The following is a 23689-nucleotide window of genomic DNA, read 5'->3' on the forward strand; positions in this document are numbered from 1 at the left end:
CAAAATAGCCGTACCAGTGTATCGGAGTTCCAATGTTTTCTTATAATCAGAGAAGAACACATAAATTCACACTGGATATTTTTAAACTATTTTGACTGGATTATGGAAGCAGTATAATCCAGTCAAAAGAACATAAGTACCCATCCACAGTTGGCAACTGCATCAGAATCAGAAGCTTCCCTGAACCCTTTTTAAAGTCTCATTCACAAAATGAAACCACCACCATTTAAAAATACACATCACTGATAGTGGGAAGGGTAAACATAAATGAAACCACTCAGTTGCAAAAGGATTTGCTCCTTTAAATCATGAAAGTCTTCACATTAAATTCTTCTCCTGAGACAATCACTGCAATAAACTCAAACAGCCCACAGTCTCCCCAGGAAAAAATTAAAATAATGATAGACATGGTGATTATTAGCATTGGCCCAACATCAACATGGCATTCTGGGTACCCTTAATGCCTGATGTTAGAAAGACGATTGAGACTATTTATGCTATTAAAAATTACTTACTGGATCTATTTTAAGATCTTTCCTAATACGTTAGTCAACATAAAACAACTTCAATGGTGGTTCTTCTCTGAGCTTTTATATTCAAGTATGAGTATCTTACTGTTTATACTAGTTCAATTATTCTAAAATAGTTTACAAATAGTAAAGCATCATCCCAAAGGATTAATATCCTTTGTCCCATGGGAGGCAAATTAAGTATAATCTAAATAAACACACAGCTTGAGAGCTGATTCCACTTTCTAGTGTGAATTTATGCCAATTCAGAAAAATGGGGTATTGTGTATGTATGTACGTGTGTGTGCGCGTGTGTGTAGTAGCTGGCATCCTCACACAACACCTCAGTAATATAAAGATTGAAAAAGTAAAGAGGTATACCTGAATCACTTTGCTATACACCTGAAACCAACATTGTAAATCAACTACACTTCAAATAAATTTTTTTTAAAAAGGTGATATAGATTCTAAAACCACACTCAATATTACAACAGGGTTTTCCTAAAACATTTCAAAAACTTTATAAGTAATTGTTTTAACCAAGGATGCTTCTTTTATTAGCCATTACTACCTCCTGTGTTCAGCCTGGTGGGTTTTGGTTCTTCCTTCCTCCTGTTGCTGTCGTTTAAATTCCAGTAATTCACTCTAGGAGCAATAAAAGTTTTAAAATATGATTTTCAGTTAACATAGTTGTACAGAAGACACCTAAATCAATTATATATTTAACCTTAGCTGGTGCAATATTTCATTTTTGAAACTTTTACATAAGTACCATTTCCGTGTGAAATTATTTTCTTATATAACAAGGTGTAGGAGAAATAATTGTCCCTTAGTCAAAGAATAACCCTGCGAGTGTAAAATTGTGAGATTAAAAAGCCAATGTGCGTGTCTAAGATATTAGACCATTAGGTACAACATACAGAGGGGAAAACACAATGTGGGCCAAACTCACCTGAGTCTTACAAGCAAAAACAAATCAAATTAGTTCCTTACGGAATGTCGCACAATGCTACTTCTTGGTAATTTCTCTAGCATCTCTATCCCAACAAATTTGGAGCTACTTACAAAGAAATATTGGACTCGATTCTGAAGTGCAATTCCATTAGAACAACGTTTTCCATCCTGGAGAATAATCACTCACCTATCACTGAGTACTTACTTCAAATACTAGCGAACTTTGGACTCCCTGAAGGGGTATTTCCTTCAAAGAGGAAGTCGTGTTACCACAACTAAATCTCTAGCTTCTGACATGCTGATTATCTTCTTGGAAGAGGCAACTTAACTTCCACACTCAGTTACTATGTTGACAGTATTAAACCAAATAACTCGGCGCCAGAGAATCTCTGACACACCCCTGCCTGCCCCTCGAGGCAGACCAAGTTATAACCTCCTGTCAAAGACAGAAAAAAGCAGAGGGAGGTTATCAGGCCCGTGTCATAGTCAGTGCCTGAGTCAGAACGATTTTTCTGGCAGAGAAAATACTGTCACATCTTGATAAACACATACCAACACAAGTATTGTTTTAGCCATCAAACTTCCTTGATGAAAAGTATAAAATAAATTCGAAGTTCAGACTGACATTTTATTCTTTTAATTTTATTCGCAGGCCTTCCAACATCCTATAGTCTCCAGAATAAAAAGACTGGTTTCCTATAATGTGATATTCCAAATGCCCATTAATCCCTAAGGCACATTATTTAATTTTAATTTCTACCTAGCGCCAATGACAAGGGGAAAATTAGAGAGTTTTCTGAATAATTGAATAATATTCATTCAACCATTTCTCAACTATTTATTAAACACCAAGGTGTCGAGCTTTGTACCAGAAGGTCACTTTTCCACAATGGCATAAAGTCTTTCATTTTAATTTTTGTCACTATAGTAATATGCACATAGCTTCAAAAGTCTACCAAACAATAGTACTGCTTTTACTAGACTTATACTAAAATAAAAGCAGTTCCAGCCCTCCTCGTCATCCCTACAGTCACTTTCAATTTTTATGTGTGATTTTATCTGTCAATTGATCTCCTTCTTAAAAGTATGCATATTCTTCTGCTTCTTAATTTTTTTCTGAAATTGTATTTTCTTTTGGCTTCCTACTATGGAGAAGATTTATATCTCGATTACTCCCTCCATCTCAATTTCAACTTCCTTTCCCGATACCCCACCATCCTCATCCCTCATCTTTACGACTCTTTTTTAACTTTCAGTGCCGTGGAGGAAGGGCTCTGGGGGTCTTCCAGTAACTCCTGCAGATTTCCAAGTCATCCTCTTTCCAACCCCAGCCCTCGGAGGTACCAGGTGCCTCCAATTCCAGACTTGCATTGGGACTGCTTCAACTTGCATCTTAGCATTTCTTACAAGTGAGTTCTGCCTTTTTCTGCTCTACTTTCCAGCTTCCAAAATTTCGCTGATATCGTTTCTTTGCTGCAGTCTCCTGGTTTGTTCTTTTTTCTTACTGGCTTACCTTTTTCCAAAAACATTTCCTTTATCTCTTTTTTTTTTTTTTTAAGTGGAACTTGGGGAGAGAGGAACTAGAGATAAGCAAATTAAATGTACAAATTTTAACCGGAAGACCTTAACATTTTCAAACGAAAATTATACCAGAATTCTCTTTCTTGATTCTCACAACAGTTCTCAAAGGTAGGCAGGTAAAGAAAATGTTATTTGATGAATGAATGGGTGAGAATGATTATGCCTGCTTTATAGATAAGGAAACAGAGGTTCAGAGACCAAGTAAGTATTTTGTCAAGAGCTAAATGACTAGTAAGTAGCAAAATAAAGACTAGAGCTTAGTTTTTTTATTTTGTTGTGTTGTGTTTTGTTTTGTTTTGTATCTAATCTCCTGCAAAATGCATCCAAAAGAGGTGGTTCAGATTCAGGATAACTTGTTAATCATACTCAAGTGTAAACAGCCATATCCAGCATTACAGGGCCTATTTACACTCAGAAGTTTTAGCAAAACATACCTAACCTAAGCTCAAACCTAAATCTCTCTTGTCAAAGGATGCTGATTTTCTCACCTGCGTTAATCTATTTCTCCAAGGAGCAACTTCCAATATCCGGCCATTCTAAGTTTACTAACATGAACTCTGAACAAACTACACTCATCAGTTCTAGACAGGAGACAAAGATTATTGTAAAAAACTATGAAACACATATATTTAACATATGCATATTACTACATATTTCTTTAAAATAATTTTAAGGTAATTTTTTTCAGTCTTGGCAAAAATGATCCTAAAATTTACCTAGAAAAAATAAAATGCAATCATAGCAATTCAAAAAATCCTAAAAAAAAAAAAAAAAAAAAAGGAAATGAGGGAAAACTAGCTTCGCTAAATATTAAAACATATCATGAAACTGCAGCAAGACAATTTGATTGAGTCCAGGAAAAGACCTAGTACATGAAACATAGCTGACCATAAGTTGTGTTCAACCCTTGCAGGAGAGATGGTTCAATGAATGATAATGGACTAGCCAACTATTGTGAGAAAAATTAGAGCAAGATCCTTTATTTTTACATCAAAATAAATTTTATAGAGGCTTAAGATTTGATCCTAAAAGACGGAACCATAGAAGTTTTCAATGGAGGCATGCGTACATTTATTTATAAACTTGGAGTGAAGGAGATCCAGAAATCATAAAGGAAAAGGATCAATAAATTTGGCTGCATAAAAATTCAAAGCTTCAACTGGGAAAAAATACAACCCCCCCCCAAATTTTTTTTAATGTTTATGACACACATAAGCTAATTCAATTATTCTTTCATTCATTCATTCAACAAGATCTAAGTGCTCATTATGAGGCAGGCTTAGATCTATGTGACAGGGATATGATAATGAACAGGACAGATGAGGTCCTTGCTCCTTAAGAGTTTATATTCTGGAAAAAAAGGAAGGCCATGAATAAGTGAGAAAAATATCCACCCATAATCCTATGTAGAGGATTAAACACACTGTTGTGAGGCTCCGTGGTTCAGCTCCTATTTTAGACGTAGGCTCAGGGAAGGCCTGAGGACGTAGCTAAAGACCTTATATAAACCCGTAAGGAAAACACAACAGCCAAACAGAAAAAGGGCCAAGGACGGGAGGGGGATGTTGGCAGATAAACTGCAGGCTGCCTGTAAATTAAAACTAGTCTTCGTCTTCACCCATAATCAAATACAAATCAAAACAATGAGATAAATATTTTCTTCTAGCATATCGACAAGAGCTAGAAAAGGTTGCTAGAGAATCAGGTACATTCAAGTGTTTTGGTGGAGTCTCTAAGTTAGTGAAAACCAATTTAGTTTTTGGAGAGCAATTTAGCAGAAACCATCAACATGTAAAGTGTCCACATCCTCTTGCAGAAGTGTTCAAAGATATGTGTATGAGGAGAGTCACAGCTGTCTTACTGGAACAGTAAAAGTTCAAGAGAAAGTCTTAATGCACATCAACAAGGAACTGGCACAATCAAGTGGACCCTCCAGACAACAGAACACTATGCAGCAGTGACAAAGAATGACGTAGGTCCAGGGCTTGCCTAGGGGGAGATCTCTACGATACATTAAGCGATAAAAGTTAGGTTCAGAAGGTTCAGAGCAGTTTTCTTGGGACTTCTCCATGTAAACAGAAAAGAGACATAAATCCATTTCAACTTCTATATGGTGGTATATATCATATTTTACACATTTTTATGGCAAAACACATACTAAAATATTAACTGTAATTATCACAGGAGAGAAAAGAAGAGAGGGTAGATGGGCAGAGGAAGGAAATTTTAATACCATAAAAAGTGTTTTTTTAACTTTTGACCCATATGAATATTATATCATTTCTTTGTGCCATCAGCAAAGGTTTATCTGTGTAGGAGACCATTTCAGGTTTTTTAGGCTTTCCTTTATTTAAAAATCCCAAAGAAATGGGGTGGGTATAGCTCAGTGGTAGAGCGTGTGCTTAGCATGCACGAGGTCCTGGGTTTAATCCCCAGTACTTCCACTTAAATAAAAAATAAAATCAATCAATCAATCAATCAATGCATGCTAATTACCTCCCCCCCAAATAAAATAAATAAATAAATAAATTTTCAATCTCGATGAATATAACGCTTTTAATACATAAAGATGTAAAAGAGCAAAACACTATATCATGAAACCAAGAACTGTCCAGGAGGAAGAAAAGAGGACGGAGAAGGAGTAACAGACAGCATCTTGTTACAGAGGCGAGAACAGAGGAGGGGAGAAAACACAGAGCAGGAAGGAAACGGGCCCGGGGAGCTGGGGAGGCGTCACCACGCAAGAACGATGCTCCAGATGGCAGACGGAAAGGCTGCACTCACGATTATTATCCTGTAACTAGCAAAGCATATTTACTAGGGAGAGGCTGGTTTTCTTTCAGTGCCATGAAGAATCATTTCAGCTAATTAATTTGTTCTGCTGAACTAACAGCCACCGCGGATGCATCCGCCTGCCTTATAAGCATATCCCTGGTTCATTTACGCGGTTCTCACTTAGAAATGCAACACCTTGTTGGGTGGATACAAAATAAGTTGTTCTTTGTTCCAAGGACTGAGCTTTAGACATTAAGAAAATCAAAACGCTCTAAGAAGGAGGGACATGACGCACAGCATCTGAGGCACTGTCAAGTCTTGTCTCACTCAACAAAATTTGTGAAGCATGAACCATTTGCCAGATACCTGGATTCACGCTGAAGGTAGAGATGCAAAGAAGATTCCGGTCCAGCAGGAAGGAAATCACAGTATAAAGAGGGAGACAGGCCCAGAAGGAACCGTGATGCAAAGCAGAAAGAAAGGTGCTGCCAAATGCAAGGTTAAGAAACATAACACAGGAATACAAAGGAAGAGATGCAAACAAGAGAAATAAGGAACACATGTTCCTGAATGTCATGTGACATTTTAAGTGCATCCATGAAGGATCCCAGAGGAAAGTGCGTGTGTTTTCTCACTGCTCCACACATCTCCCTGCATTCAGACGGAGCTCTATACAGAGCAGATACTTAAGTAATGCGATGAACAAAATATCATCTTGGAGATGCCAAGAGCAGAACCTCCTGTAAACACTGGCCTAATGGTATATAGTTAATGAGGACAACGCTGTGCAGCCCTCCAGGGATGCTCTCACCAGGGGAAGGGCTGCCATGATCAGGGCCGGGGCCCAAGCTAATGGCAAGAAGGAAAGGGGTCACCATCTCCTGCTAGAGGTTATAGAAACCACTCCTCCATGTTACAACTTACCAAAGGGTCAACTATATAATAAGCAGGTGTGTGCCAGGCTGGACGCTCATGAAAGCTGATGAGTTGGGAGGGAAATGCAATCTCCAAAGCAAGGCTGTGGTCATTGAAGACTAGAATAGGGTCATTTTAAAATCATGTTTGAATTCCAGTGGGGCGTGTTCCAACATGGTTCAGCTTGACTGCTTTATGGAAACATTAAAGTGCCATCACCCGGGCAGGACATATTTCTCCCAGGAGACAATGTCCTTTCAACTCAACAAGAGGAAAAGGATAGTGAAGCAGGGGAGCTGACACCATGAAACTCAAAAACCCCTACCTTTTAATGTTTTTTTAATACAAGAAAAGGGTTTGGGGGCAGGGGATAGCTTAGAGAAGTCTTGGCTTTGTGTTCCCCCATAGTAATACCTTTGCCCAGAAGGACAAAATGGCCTTGGCTAAAAGAAAAAGTGGAAACAACCTCAAAATATTAAGAGGAGACCCACCAAATCCAAGGAAGTGAATATAAATGGGTAAAATAGGAGAGTCAAAAATAGCATTAATAATGTGTATATAAACAATGGAATACTACTGAGCCATAAAATAGAATGAAATAATGCCATTTGCAGCAACATGGATGGACCTGGAGATCATCATACTAAGTGAAGTAAGCCAGAAAGAGAAAGAAAAATATCATATGAGATCACTTATATGTGGAATCTTAAAAAAAAAAAAAAGGACACAGATTAACTTATTTACAAAACAAAGACAGACTCACAGACATAGGAAAAAAACCTTATGTTACCAGAGGGAAAAAGGGGTGGGGAAAGATAAATTGGAAGTTCGAGATTTGCAGATACTAACTATTGTATGTAAAATAGGTAAACAACAAGGCCCTACTGTATAGTACAGGGAACTATATTCAATACCTCATAATGGCCAATAATGAAAAAGAATATGAAAAGGAATAAATATATGTATATATAAAAATGAATCATTATGCTGTACACCAGAAATTAACACAGTATTGTAAACCAACTATACTTCAATTTTTAAAAAGTGGATAATCTCCTACTAGTTACTGTTAGTGTTATCATTTTAATATTAAAAAATGGACTTTTAGCTATAATAGTCATTGAATCATCTAGCTATCTCCTACCCCCAGAAATTCTTCCTACCAAATTTCTTCTAACATAAAAAAATATTTTTTTCTCAAAAAAGTTACTTATCCACTGGGGAAAATGTAGAAAATACAGAAACTATAAAGAATAACATGATAATCACTCATAAAAACTTGCCACCCAGAGATAAGTGCCTTTAACGTGTCAATATATTTCCTTCATTTCTTGATTTACGTACGTACATAGATTATAACTGCTTATCGCCTTCACAAGTTTGCAGCCTTACCACGTACCAGGCCTGAGCATAAACTTTCCAGATGCTTTTTCTCTCTCCTGTAATCTTAGGAACAATGTCACGAGGTAAATAACATCACTGTCATATGTAACAGGCAAGGTTTAGAGAGATGAAGTAAAGTACACAGAGTACAGGAAGAAGAGGTCGGCTTCAGCCCTCACCCAGACTTTTCTATCATCTTTCTTTTTTCATTCCCACATAGGTGAGCATATTCCTGCATCATTAAAGCATGGTAGTAATTGATGCATGATATTCCAAACTTCAAAACCTTCAGATCCTCTATCCTGAACAAATGGTTTCAAACTTTCTATGGGTGTGATTTTAAAAAGAAAAGTACATCTTGTGTGCTTTTCTGATTATTTCCCCAGGATAGCTGTATACCTTTCAGATCTAATACTTCTGTATTTAGGAAATGTTAGAATTTGATATTGTCAGAGAGCTCTTCAGTTCCTCTCGCCAGCAACGGTATAAGGGAGTCCACAGCATCTTTTAACAGCTAATAGGGTAAGCTTTCTTCGCCCAGCAAACATACACATTATTATCTGAATTTTTGTAAAGTTTCTTATTTATTCTTTTGATTATTCTCCCAGTTGAAGTGTAGAAATAGTTTTTCAAACTACCTCATGTGCCATTGAAATTTTTGCTGGAATTGCATTAAACTCACAAATTACTTTGGATAGAACTATAGTTACTACAGGACTGAATTTTACCACTCAGACACCCCAGCCATCTCCACTTTATCCACATGGATATTTATGGATCGTGAGAAAGTTCTCAGGTTTTTCTGTTTTTTTTCTAATGTTTTTAGGGATTGAGCAATTTTTTACATAGTTGCTTTTAGATGAGATCTCCATGTTTACTAAGTAGTTTTTGCTAATACTTGAGGAAGTTGTTGATTCTTAAACATATGTTTTATAACCAACTTTTATTTAACTCCATTTGTTCTCATCATTTTTCAGCTGATTCTCTTAGGTTGTGTAGGCAAATTGCTCTCATACATAAATAACAACTTTATTTATTTCCAATCATTAGATAAGCTCCTTTTTAAATTTTTTTTTCTTTTCAAGTTGGCCAAAACAATTCCCAAACCTTGTTCCATGCAATATTAAGGGTTTTTTTTTTTTCTTTACTAAAAAGAGTTTTTCATCAAATAACATTGAGATGCACTAGGTTAGAATTTCCAGAACAATATTGGTTGTTGGTAGGGGGTGCAAACAGTCTTTTGTTGTTCACTGTTCTCATATTTCACCACTGAGATTAATGTTGGTTATTGGTTTGTAAGATTATATGTTAAGAAAAAAAATTTATTTCTAGTTTACTACAGTTCCTCTTTAAAATGATAAATTTTAATCTATCAATGCCTATTTTTTACAACTAAAGAGGTAGTCAAATTCTTTTTCTCTCATGATCATACTGCAGTGATTAAGATATAAAAAGTTATAATATACAACTAGTCATCTTCACATTCCCAGAATAAACCTTACTTTGCTTTGGTAAATTATTTAAGAGAAAAAAAGTCTCAGCAGCTAGAATTTTCTTTCAGATGTTAAACTCTGTAAATCTGTGTGTGTGTGTGCGTGCATGTGTGCGTGTGTGCACGTATTCCCCTTATCAAGTTGTGACACCATGGAGATGATAATTAAATAATATTAATTCTAAATTATTTCATCTTTTTCCTTGCTGTAAAACAATTTGTAGAGCATAGGGGAAAAAATCTGTTCCTTAGACACACATTACTATCTATAAAATAGATAAACAAAAAGGACCTACTGTATAGCACAGGGAACTATATTCCATTTCTTGTAAACAACATATAATGAAAAAGAATCTGAAATATATATATATATAAGATATATATATATACTATATATATGCACATACATATACCTGAATCATTTTGCTGTACACCTGAAACTAGCATTGTAAATCAGCTACATTTTAATTTTTTTAAAAAAACGTTTTTTAAATCTGTTTCTTGAAAATTCTAATGAACTTGCCTATAAAATTATCCAAGTTTAGCTTGTTAAGGGAAAGTAATTTTCAGAAAACTTTAGAAATCACTTGCATTTTCGTTTTTCATTTTAATTCTTTGAGTCATTTTAGAGTTTCACATTTTTTTATAAAACCATTTACTTAATCCACGTATTCAATTCATTAGCATAGTATTATCTATAGTAATATAAACTTAATCTTTTCTAAAACTGTGGTTCTAGCCCCTCATTTCTAATGTTGTGTATTTGATTTCTACTAATCTTTTCTTGATTAGACTTTCCAGAGATTTGTTCATTCTGCTGACCTTATCAAAGAACAAGCTGTTGGATTTTTATAACAGCTGTTTCTTGAAGTTTTGTTATTAATTTCTGTTCTTATCTTAATGACTTCCTTCAGTATTGTTTTTTGTTCTTGTTCTAAATTCTTAGGTTGGATATTTAATTCATTTCTGTTTTGAGTAATGATTGGATTTAAACTTACGATTTTTCCTTCTCTGAGTATAGTGTCTCAAAGCACTGCTTTGCATGCATTCCCCATAAAGTGCTCTCATCATGATTTTTAATGTATTATATAATAGTTTTCTCTGTCACCCAATAATTTAAGTATGTTCTCATTTTTTGGTTTGTTTTTACTTTCCAAATGACTATATAAAATCAATAACCATGCAAAATCAGTAAGTGTGCTCAGCTTATCTGAAAATTTTTTGAATTCCTGAAAGGTAGAAAGGAGATCAATTATACCGAGAAACAAGGGTGCAGGATGAACTAGAGCTGAGTTAGCTGTGCTTCTGAAGAAGCTCCAGGAAGGGGTCACAGAGATGACTAGTTGGAGGGGAAAGGGTATATAGCTCAGAAGTATAGTGCATGCTTAGCATACATGAGGTCCTGGGTTCAATCCCCAGTACCTCCTCTAAAAATAAATAAGTAAATAAATAAACCAAATCCCCCTCCTCCCAAAAAAGAACCTAAAATAAATTAAATTAAATCTTTAAAAAACCCACTGTGAAATTTCTTATGATGGGGAGGAGAGAGAAAAGAAGAGAAGTAAATAAATGGAACAGAAAATTCAGAGTCAAGAAAATAACAGAAAACAAGAAAGAAAACACAGTTAAAAAGTAAATTATGTAGCAAGAATATGTGCAAGCACACTAGAAATCACAATAAATGAGAATGTACTAAAAGAGTCTACGAAATTGGATAAAAGAAAAATCAGCCACTTTTGTCACTAGAAATTTAAGCCAAGTGACACAGAGAGGTTAAAATTAAGGGACGGAAAAAGAAATTGGCACATAAATTCTAACAAAAAGGTTGACAGAAAAAAATATTAGAATCAGACAAAATAAAAAGGCAAAAAATCAAGCTGAAAAGTCACTAAATGGGGACAGTAGTATATTTCATGTTGATAAAAATCTGTGCTGAAAGACAGGCTTCCCATAAGTCTCATTGGTTGGAATTGCTTCCCATGTCAATGGCTGAACCAATCACAGTCGAGGAGAATGAAACTCCCATTCAGAGACCATTTGTGAATGGATCCCTGCACCAGGGTGGTGTCTGACTTCTCTGAAACACAGGCCATGCTAAAGTAGGATGAATCATGAAGGGGAAAAATAGGGTTTTAGGAGAGAAGTAGGCAGTCAACAATATTCGATACACCATTCTGAAGTTATCACAACACACATTTTTTTCTTTTGCAGCATTAATTACTACCAAGTGATTAATCACTGTAAAATAAAAGTGCAATGTTTTATTTCTTTGTCTCCGTTTAATTGTCTGTCTCCTCCGTGAAAAAGTAAACTTTAGGAGTGCAGGAACCTTGTCTATCCTGTTCTTAATTGAAGCTCCAGTATCTTGCAGAAGGCTCAGTATATAATAGGAGCTCAATACATGTTTGTTAACAGAATGGACGGGTGGATGGATAGATGGATGGATGAACACTGGGATAAATTACTCTGAGATACATCAACCAGAATAATACAGTATGTATAAAAAAAAAAGCCAGAAAATGAAGGCTTCAAAATGGTTTTAAATAATGTCACAAGGTTACAGGGACATATGGATGACAGAAAGACCACTGAATTGAACATTCAGAAGGGATTTTAAGTTTAGAGAGCAGTTTCAGTAAGACCATTTGCGAATAGAAACCAGAACATAAAGCATTAAGGACAAAATGGGTAATAAAGATGTGATTACAGTAAGATTACCTTTACCTTTTTTTTTTTTTTTTTTTTTTTTTTTTTAGTAGAAGCAGGAAAGGTGATGTCTGTGAGGAGAGCAGAATCAAGGAAAGAGTTGGTTGGCTTCTTTATTTTAGAATGGCAAGCGTCAGCACTTGTTGCCAAAAAGAGTAGTAGTCAATGAAGAAAATATTGAAGGTATGGGGAGGCGGAAGGGAATTGAATCAAATGTAAACTATTGAGAAGTTAAACTTATGGAAGCACCTACTGTCCCCAGAGACCAGAGCAATGGGAGAATGTGGAAGTCAGAGACAAATAGAGCAAGATCAAGGTGCTGTCCCCTCAACTTAACCCAGATGACCTCCTCTCCAATTACTCCACAGTAGGTTGTCAATAAGTATTTGCTGAATGAATGTAAGGAACAAACCCATGAATAGATGCAATGATACAAATGTGTTATTTTCCGTATCTTCTCACCAGGTACGTGACTCTTCCTGTTTTCTTATGCTAAATCACTGAAGGGATAAGAAGTAACAGACTCTACCAATCAGGGAATGCCTCCAGTAGACATTTTCTAACAACAGACTGAACAGAAAGGGAGAGAAGCAAAAATAAGGTAAATATTCTTATGTATTCTACCGTTACTGAAATCCTGAGTGATGGAATTACCCATATGCTAGTTATTCATTTTACTGAAAGCTTCAGTAAGTAAAGGGAAATGATTTATGTGAAAGGAGAGAATGTTCAATCAATAACCAGCAAATCTGTATGTATCAGTATTTGTCTAACTCCAGAAAAAAAACAAGATTAAGAAATAAAAAGCTTAATTTTCCACTGTTTAAAATAACTGCTCAACCTGAAAATTAAAGCCCTGATATGATTTTCTAATCTGTTGAGCATTCTCTTTGTAAAACTGTCCTACTTTTCATGGTCTTCATGTTCTAAATATATACGCCAAACTTTATAAAACACTATTCAAAATCCACTAGAAGTTGTTTTAAACTAAATCATATCTACCCTGATTTCACAACACTCCCCTCAGTATCTAAGTACCTCAGCACTTGGAAATAAGTTAAAAGATCACAGAAACTGATCCAACACTTTTGTATCATTTGACAGACGTTACTGAAAATATAACACGAGTGTACACCCGATTTCACTTCTACTTGCTAATTACTAGAATCTTATTATAGCATTGCTTATTTAATTGTAGGTTTCAATATGAGGCCTTTGCCCAAAGGGGAAAAAAAACATTTTTTAAACACCAAGGGATAAAAATGTTTCGTGGTTTCTTCATTGCTTGTATACAAGCTTGATAACTAGATCAACTTACATTATTTCTTTCAATAATTTAATTACCACCTACTGTACACAAAACAGCTCAGTGACATAGTCACGTGTACTTATGCTGGATGAAACTATGGAAGAGTAAGGGGCTGACCACTGTCAGGAGGAGGGTAGGACTCAAAAGGGTCAAATTATAGCAACAATCATTAGTATGTATTTCTTAATGTGATTTCCACACACAACTGCTATGTAAGTGAACTTGTGCAGCAAAGACATAAAAGGAGAAAAAAAAACACAAATTAAACCAAGTCAAGGAAATCAGAAAGGGAGTTAAAATTAGCTAATTGGATAATTGATAAAACAGATTTTGAAAGATATTCTGGAAGAAATGACAGGCTATATCAACCACTAATCCAGCAAGAAAAAAACTGGAAAATCAAAATGATGGGGAAGATGATGGTCTCCAACTAGCTGAATAATTTATTTAGCATTTTTAGAGGACAGGGTGAAGGGGTCTAGCTCAGTGGTAGAGTACATGTTTAGCGTGCATGAGGTCCTGGGTTCAGTCCCCAGCACTGCCATTAAAAAAAAAAAAAAAAGACCTAGAATGAAGTGGTCCCTTGGAGTGGACGCCCATCTTCCTCATCATCCCCACCCCTGTTGAGGATTTCTGGTACCACTGAGCCTAAGTATCAAAAGTAGGTACGACCATTAAGTCACAACACTGTTTTCAGCTACCATGCCAGAAATTTCGTATTCTAATAAGGATTATTACCCATTAAGCACTTTTCTTAGAGGCTCTGCATTCATTTCACTGATTTTTATTGCTCATTTTACTTGAAACTATATGTTTTATTTGGGATGCCTCACATATTTGTATGTGTGTCGAGCATCTTTACATTTTATTATGTGTGTATTTTTAGGTGAACATTTAAGCCAGTTTCATGATTTTGTATGTCTGCTTTGTTTGTTACACATTGTAGTGTTCTCCGGACACTCTTTGCAATATCATATACCTTCAGTTTAAAAAATGGCAGTGGCACTGGTTATGTTTTCTCGATCAGAAGTTCCCAAGGGCTCTAGCATCTTCTCCATGAAATGCTGGTGCCAACTACAGCAGACACACTGTTGCCCCCTATGAGGCTCAGTGTCATGAGAGTTTTGACCGGACGGAGCCACCACACCACCATCCTCCTAAAACACATTCACCACCATGTCACCATTTTTCATGCCTGCGTTATTTTTTCAGGATTTTCATGGATGTGTATATTTCGGTTCAGAAATCCTGTAAAATGATCTAGTACCACCAGCAAATAATCAGCAGTGGCTAATAGGGTTTTCAAGTACCTCCTGATGTTGTTCTTCCTTCATCTTTTGCAATTTTCGATTTTCCCCTTCCTTTAGAGAATTCATACAAGCCCAGCTTCTGGCCTATAATGGTACAGGAAAAAAAAATCGTGGGAAAAGGCATCACCACGATATACTGGTCTGCCCACCATGGGTCTGGTTCAAACTACTCAACCTCTGTACTAAGCAGATAGTAAGCTCTCCACATACACTTGCTTACTGAGTGATTTATGCATGTGTCTGAAGATGCCCCTTGGGATGTATAAAAAGAAGGCACATCTAAGCACAATCATCCAGCACGTTTTAGAGGATGATGTAAATGTTTGTTTAGTTAAGCTTTAAAAATATCCCCTCAGAGATAATCAACACAGTTTATTCTTTCTAGTGAGAAGGATTGGAAATAGAGGAAAGTTAAATATGTTTTTCAAGAATATTCCAACTAGCTGATGAATATCAGAGGCAAGCAATGGTGACACTGACTACAGAGCATTGACATGTCTTGTGATCATTAACGCTGTCCTATTAAATCGCTTGTCAGCTGGTGATGGATAACATGTAATTCCAGAGATGCGTTCCTTTCTAAGTCTTCACGCCCCTAATCTATACCTGAAGTTCATTTCTGGTCCTAAGAGGCAAAGCAAAGGCTGTTTGAGAGCACAGCAGTCATCATTTCTGGCTGAATTAGGACCTCAAGGGGGAACCTCCAAAGAGCCAGCACACACGGTACGATATCCCACTATTGTCCCACCCACCTTCCACGCCAGGGTTCCACCACGTCTGCTAGAAGTTATGAGATTTCAAGCAGTCAGTCTGTTCATTTCTCACACACTTTCTCTCCCTCACATTGATTTGCAGTTTACCCTCTTTTAGGCAGAGAAGCCGGTCTGATAAGCTAACACGTTGAAAATTCCATTGTTCTCATAAAACTACCAGCAGCATTATAGCAGCAGGCGACATATTTCAGGCCCGGTTCCTTGGACTAATAATCCATAAAGCTTACGTCGCCCGGTGTCCCCCCCCCCTTCCCTTACTGTAATTTTTCTCAAGCACTTCTTAATTCATTCCCCCATTTCTGTCACTATAAAACCCATATTCCATCAAATAAGAAGCAGCACTTGCCAGAAGGGAAGAGCGGCTTTGGGAACTGTATCGCCTGGGGCACTTCCAGATGTGCTCAGAAAGCCCACCTAGATCCAAGCCCTGCTAATCAGACAGGCAAACATATGCTAGGACTTTATCCTGAACACGAGGGGACTATGATACGATAGAAAAGGTGGTGAGTCATTCTCCAGAGACTCCTTTTTACATTAGAGAAGGCTAGTTTTCATCACAAATATTCCATATCAGAACAGAAAGAGGGGGAGGGGGCCAGGGGGCACATCTTCTACTCAAGGGACTAAAAGGAGGAGTAAGATATTTAGTTTAAGTCGATATGATGCCTTGAGTGAGGAACACATTTGTCTATCTTCCTTTTAAACTTAAGCACTTTGTTGTTCTTTTATCAGAATATGGGTCCTAGTTATTGACACAGAAAACAAAAAAATGGTTAGATCCATAAAGTGTCAATGAAAAGGCCACAGAAACTGGGAAGTCACTTGGCTTCTCAGCTACAAAGAGTTCAAGGCTGGTATTTCAACTACAGGTTCAATATTATTATAGACATTAACAGCTCAACTTAGAATGATGCTGTACACCAGAAATTGACACGTTGCAATTGACTGTACTTCAATTTTAAAAAGAAGAAAACAAAAAAAAGAATTCAATTTTACTTGCAGTCCTAATGCTTACTTACCCAGCTGTGATCCCTAGGCAGAACAGGAAGTTTCTGTTCAAAAATATTGGGGTGGGGGGGACGGATTTCTGATTACTATTTTTCTTAGTTCTAAGTCCCAGAAATTTCTGCCATTGAATTTACATAATTTTTCTATCATTAAATATTGATTTAATATATTAAAACTAAACTTTTTAATTTTATTTTTTATTAAAGTGTAGTGGATTTAAAAACTAAATTTTTGTTATTCCATTAAAATATACACTTTTACTCATCCCCCCTCACAAGCTACGCTTATAGTATATTCACTCAATAAGCAATATTTCAGCCTCCTATGCACAGGCACCGTGGTAAGACATGACCCCAGACCTCAAAGGCTTATGGCCTCGTGTGGAAGGAAAACAAGAAGATTAATGATTGCAGTACAGCATGAGAGGTATTGTGGTAGAGGAAGCTAAAAAGAATGACATTTAGTTAAATCGGATCAAGCACACCTTCTCAAAGCGGGTGGCGCAAAGTTGTGTTTTAAAGAGTAGGAATCAGACTAAGCAGGCGGCAGGGCGTTGTGTGAATGAATGAAAAGTGGCATTGGAGTAGTTTGCTGGGGCTACAAAATCCTCCGAGCTGGGTGGCATAAACAACAGAAATTGATTGCCTTCCATGGAAGCCAGAAGTCCAAAATCAAGGTGTCTGTAAGGCTGGTTCCATCTGAGGGCTTTGAGGGAAGGGTCTGGGCCTCTCTCCTTGGCTTGTAGATGACCGTCTCCTACATGTGTCTCCCCACATCATCGTCCCTCTATACACGTCTGCTCCTGTGTCCAGATTGCCCCCTTTCATAAGGACACTTGTCCTCCTGGGTTAGAACCCACACTAATGATCTCATCTTATCTTGATGAGCTCGGTAAAGCCCCAATCTCCAAATAAGGTCACATTTTGATGGACTAGGGGGTTAGGACTTCAACATATAAATTTTGGGGGGGGACGCAATTCAACTCGTGACAAGCACCAAGTCCCCATTTCAAGATGGTGGCGTGAATACGTTTCTGCTCCATTCTGCTCTCAAAAATTACCCTAACCAGAGGAGGAAGTAAAACAAACACAAACTCCATCTTCAGAAGCCGAGAGATGTCTAGAGTCCCAGACAGAAATCTATGAAGACAAAGTAGATGAAGAAATGGGAAGTGTTTAGGATGAGAAAAAAATAACCTAAAGACTTGCCAGTGAAGGATAAAAGACCCACAAGAAGCCAGTCTTCCCCTCAGAGCAACGTGAGGATCCCAGAAATGGATTCACCAGCAACTGGGGAAGATGGATGAAAGGAAGGCAGCTATGCCTGCTCCTCCCAGAAAATTCAGGTTCTAATCCTCCCAGCCCTGACAGGAAATCAAAAGTATATTCTCCAGATGAACTAAACCAGGCAGGTCTATGACAGAAGGCAGCCGCCGTCAAATCCCAGGCTGAGAATGAATGGTGAGCCTCTAGGCCCTTCTTTGCAGTTTTCTTCTGCTCCCTGCATGGCTTCCTCTGAGAAGTAGAGGGCGATATTTTGTCCATGAAACAAGAATAGGTTGCTATTTTTCCCAAGCAACAGAGAAAGATGGAGCTCTTGGAAATTAAAAGTATTTCCCCTTCCCCTACAAAAAAGACAAACCAGAAAAATATTTAGAAGATAAAGTCAAGAAAATGTGTGGGATAACAGGAAAAATAATTATGTACATTTTATATATTTTTATATTTTATATATATTTTGTACATATATATAGTTTATAGCATATAACTTTTATGTTATATATATTATACATAAAAGATATTCCCACATTTTTGGTATAGAGTTCCTAAAATCTTTGTTATTTCCTGAATGGTTTAGAGCATCTCTTGTTCAAATATTTGAGCTTTGACCCATCCCTGACACAGGGCTCCTAAACCATTATAATTTGTGAAGTGATTAAAGCATAAGAAGCATCTTCTGTTCTACTTAGGCAACTTCCTGTGGGCTCCTGGATGGGGGCTGGTCATCAGAAAGACCAAGTCATGATAGAAAGTTTGGAATTTTCAGTTTCAAACTTCCACCCTCCAGCAAGGAATAAGGGGGTGGAAGTGGCGTTATTAACTCATCATGTGTACATGAGAAAGCTGCCATAAAAATCCCAGAGATACAGGGGTTCAGGGAACTTTCAGGTAGGTGAATATATCCATCTACCAGGAAGGTGGCCACAGCCCAGCTCCACAGGGACAGACGCTCCTGCGCTGGGGACCCTCCCTGACCTCACCCTATGTATCTCTTCCTCTGGTTGTTCATCTGTATCCTTTACCATATTTTTTCATAAACTGGTGAACACAAGTATTTCCCTGAGTTCTGTGAGCAGCTCTAGCAAATTCATCAAACCCAGGGTGCAAGACATGGGAACTTTTGATTTGTGGCCAAATTGGACAGAAGTTGTGGGTAACCAGGGGACCTGCCACTTGTGATCAGCATCTGCAGTGGGGAGCGGTCCTGTGGGACTGAGCCCTTAAACTGTGGGATCTGATGCTGTCTCCAGGAAGAGAGCGTCAGTATTGGATTGAATCCTAAGACACTTAACTGGTGTTGCAGAATTGCTTGGTGGGGCAAACCTCCCCTGGCACCTGGCGTCAGAAGAGGTGTGTGTGGTAGCGGCAGAGGGGTAAAAGAGACACTCCAGAGGGAAAGGACTGGGGTTTTTTCCTAACTCAATATGTCAGGAAGTAGGGGCAAAGATACATTAGAGGAGAAAAACATATTTTTGCAAAAAATTAGAAGATAAGTCAAGGAGGCCTAAGATTTGAATAATAAGAATCTCATAAAGGGGGAGGGTAGAGCTCAGTGGTAGAGCATGTGCTTAGCATGCACAAGGTCCTGGGTTCAATCCCCAGTACTTCCATTAAAAGAGAAAAAAAAAAAAAGTATCCCATAAAGAGAAAATGAAGGGAAATAAATCAAAGAAATAACACAAGAAAATCATCTAAAACTAGAGGTAAATTTCCAGACTGGAAATGAATAAAAATAAGCCTTACACTAAGGCATCTCATTATGAAATTACAGAATACCAGAAAGAAAAAAAAAAGAGGAGATACTAAAATAGTTTCAGGGAAGCAGGGAAAAGCCCCCCATATAAGACCTGAAATTCAGATGGCTTTGGATTTCTCAGGAACAAATAACTCAAAGTTAGGAGAGCAATGCCGTCAAAATGCTGAAGGGAAGTGATTTGCAATTTGGAATACTTACCAGAAAATTGCAAGCCAAGTGTGAGGGCTGAATAAAGAGTTTCAGACATGCAAGGACCTGAACTTACATCTTCTCTTGGGAAGCTACTAAATAATCCACTCTACCAAAACAAAGAAATAAAGCAAAAAAAAAAAAAAAAAAAAAAAAAAAAGAAAAAGAGAGAGAGACAGAGAGAGAAGAAACAAGACCCAGAAATCAGAGAACCAAACACAGGAAAGCAATAAAAGCAACTCCCTAGATGACATTAAAGCAGTGAGTCTCCTCCTTGGCTGCACACTAGAATTACTCAGGGAGCTTTAAAAGCCTAAAGCCCGAGCCACAGTATAGCAAGATCTCCAGGTGTGCAAGCCAGGCCCTGGGGAATTCTAAAGCCCCCCCCCCCCCCCCAGGTGCTTCCAGTGCTCGGGTGAGGTTGAGAGCCATTCGGGGAAAGGACAGTCCCAGAACAGCTGCGCACGTTGTGCCTAAAGCCCAACCAGCCCAGGTTAGGTCAGGAGGGAGGAGGGATCAATCAAGGAAGCCTGAGATTTGAATAATAATTTTCCCATAACGAGGGAGTGGGACGTTGCCAGAAGGGAAAGAAACCCGGAATTGACAAGTTATCTGAAAGGAACAAAGTGGGGGAAAAAAAAATGTGTGGAAATTTTCATCAAGAGGAATTGGAGAACAGTCACAGAAGCTAAAGGAAGACAGTCACATGTTCACAGGAAACCAAGAAAACGCACAAATAAAATGAAATTGTTTCCAAGTTGTAGGAGAAGGAAAATCTACAGTATAACTGGCTTGGTGGTGAGAAAATACTTGTAGGGTCATAATAAGGGAAAGCCTGAAATCCTGAATTAATTCTATTAGGAGAATGGGGGGAAGAAATGAGTAAGATCTAAAACTGATTCACTGAGAGAGAGCATTATATACAGTGACAGGTCTGCAGAGCCAAATAAAATGCACAGCAAAGGGAGTGAGGTGGGGTGAATTATGACGTCCCCCAAAGACATCCGGGCCCTAATCCCTGGGAGCTGTGACTGTTACAAGGTGAAAAGGACTCTGCAGAAATTGAGAATCTGGAGATGGGGAGGTGCTCCCCGGTGATCCAGTGGGACCAATATAATCACAATGGTCCTTATAAGAGGAAGGCAAGAAGGTCAAAGAGCAGAGAGGAGGTGACGTGAGGATGAAAGTCAAGGCTAGAGTGATCCCTGTGCCAAGGAGCCAAGAGAAGCCAGGAGAGACAAGGAATCGATTCCCCCTTGAGCCTTCAGAAGGAACCAGCCCAGCTAACCCTGATTTTAGTCCCTTCACACCCATGTCTGACTTCTGACCTCCAGAATTATGAGAGAATCAATCTACGTTGTTTTAAGCTACTAAATTTGCAAAACTTCTTTATGGCAGCAATGGAAAAATACACAAGGAGTTTAAAGAATTGAAGCAGACATCGGGTTGAAGGGGTGCAAGGGATGGACGCCTTTGAGTGTTGAACACAAATCACCTGTGGACTGTGTTCTGATTCGGGTCTGGAGTGGGTCTTGAGATTTGTCTACATTTCTATAAGTGCCCAGGTGATGCCCATACTCCTGGTCCATGGACCACACTTGGAGTGGCAGAGACCGAGGCACCAGGATAGCAGGGAGGTGAGTTGCAGGGGTGAGGAGGAGAAGGTGCAGAGGTTGGCAGAGCAGAGAGGGCTTTGTGCTAAAGCTAAGACATTTGACTTAATCCTTGAAGATATAGGGAACCACTGGACAGGGGAACACCGGGTGGTTTTTTTTAAATTAGTATTCTCTGTAGAAGAGCCAGGGCGGGCAGCCAACCAGAGATGGGTTGCACATTATTGTACAGCTGAAAATATCCAAGGATGAAGACTGTGGAGGGTGTAATGATGCTGGTGTACCTGCTTCCACATCCATACCCAGTACACAGAACTATACCCACCCTGCATAAGTGGACATTGTAAGTTCCCTTCGTCTGAGGTTGTCTTTTGTGACACCTCCAGGAATTTTCTGCTCGTCAGTTTTCATCAACAACATTATATAGCATTTATTAAATTTGCATCTGACATGGCAGATCCACACTTAAATAAAGTCTAAGAAGAACCATTTTCCCAGGAAACTTGCATTAGGTAGTAAAATTTAAATTGTTCTTTTAAAAACCTGAAGCCTTGCAGCTCCTCACAGCCCACATGTATGGGGATCACGCAGTGTTCACTTTCTATGCACTGACCATACTTAAGACAAACTGCAGGTGTCTTCTTTTAACCTCCCAGAAGTGTAACGTACATATCTGATTTTCCGAAAGCATTACAAATGATTCTGCAGTGCAGTCTCTGAGGAATTCCACGCATATGGATTAGACAGCATGGGAAGAATACAATATGGGTAAAAAGTCACTGAAGTATATTGAACACCCACCAATTATTAATTGCTTGATGTCAAAATGGGAGCAGCTATTGAATGTGGTTCGGTAAGGAGCCATCCTGGGTCCAATCTCGCTCCGTATTTTCTATTAATAGCTCTGAGGATCTTATGACTCATGCACTAATCAATCCACAGAAAATGCAGCTCTGGGAGTCATTACTAATGCCTTGGACGACAAGATTAAAATGCAGGATGATCTTGTTAAATTGAAGAAATGAGCCAAAATCAATAGAGTGGGTATACCTAGTTCCACCAGGTGTTTCAACCACAGGATTCAAGAAGCCCTCAAACAGAAGTCAAGACCATCCTGCCAGCCAAACACCCAGGTGGTAAAGCCATCCGACTCCCCCCACCTGCAAAAGCTCCCCAGACAGACGTCAAGGAGCAGCTCTCCTGCCTGAACCAGGGCACGGTCCACGGGTGATCCGTGTGCCCATCAATGTTTGGAAGCACCGCTCTCTAGTCCTTCCCTTTCTGGCCATATCCTCTCACTCCCACCACTCTGAACACTTGGGGCAGTTGGCTTTCATTTTTATCCATGTGCCTCATGTGCTTTAAAAAAGTCAACACTTAAAGGCATCTGTCTGATTTAATTCTACCACCTGCAGCTTCTCAACTCCTTCCCCCAGCGACCTGGGATGTGGGGAGAGGGATGATGGATTTGATATGACTTGTGGGGCCCACAGTACCAAATCTGGACCTTGGAACACCACATTAGAAGGGGGAGAAAAAAGGAGCACTTAGACATTTGTAGATAAGACTGGAATGACCGTTTCCTAAGGAGAGTCATAATGTCCTCCTGACATTTTAAAAAGTGGTCACCAAAGAGAAAAGGGCTGCAGATCCGGCTTCTCAAACAACTTAGCATTTACCTGCCTAAACCCAGAGAAGCTAAGACTTTAAAACTTAAACCGATCTTTTCTTTCAACTACAACCCTTTCCCAGAGTCATCCTTAATGACACTTACTTTCTTGTCCCCAATTAGCCAGACAATAACCAAGCCCTGCCAGTTTCAGCTTTTCCATGGTTCTCTGTTCTGAACACTCATCTCCACCCTCTCACCCACTGACCTACTTCAAGTCTCCATCACTCCTCCTCGAGAATCATACAGAAGCCTCCTAGAGGCCTCTGTGTTCCTTTAGTTCCATGCTTCACGTGGTTACCAGTGTGATCAGCTAAATGGCATATCTGGTCAGGAAACTTCCCTGTTTAAAACTTTTCAGTACCTTCTGTACCCACGGAACGAGGTTCAAGTTCTCCACTGTGGCAGGTGAATGTCCACAGCGGTGTTCTACCAGGAGTACCACCAGCCTCCTGGATGGGGCATCT

General features: G+C 38.5%; 1 protein-coding gene across 6 annotated transcripts in view; it reads right to left on the bottom strand.

Moving 5' to 3' along the window:
* Positions 1-23689, bottom strand: part of EPSTI1 (epithelial stromal interaction 1) — a 78073-nt gene that overhangs the window by 8582 nt on the left and 45802 nt on the right. For 3 of the 6 annotated variants that reach the window (XM_064493126.1, XM_064493128.1, XM_064493129.1), the window contains exons 8-10: positions 16727-16759; positions 14935-15018; positions 1081-1154 (exon numbers count right to left, since the gene is read on the bottom strand). In XM_064493126.1, coding sequence (XP_064349196.1) covers positions 1081-1154; positions 14935-15018; positions 16727-16759 — 191 coding nt within the window. The remainder of the gene's footprint in view (positions 1-1080; positions 1155-14934; positions 15019-16726; positions 16760-23689) is intronic. The other 3 variants (XM_010980866.3, XM_031466051.2, XM_031466052.2) reach the window with 3 other exon arrangements.

Source organism: Camelus dromedarius, chromosome 13 (genome assembly GCF_036321535.1).
Source record: "Camelus dromedarius isolate mCamDro1 chromosome 13, mCamDro1.pat, whole genome shotgun sequence".
In the NCBI taxonomy this organism is placed as follows: Eukaryota; Metazoa; Chordata; class Mammalia; order Artiodactyla; family Camelidae; genus Camelus; species Camelus dromedarius.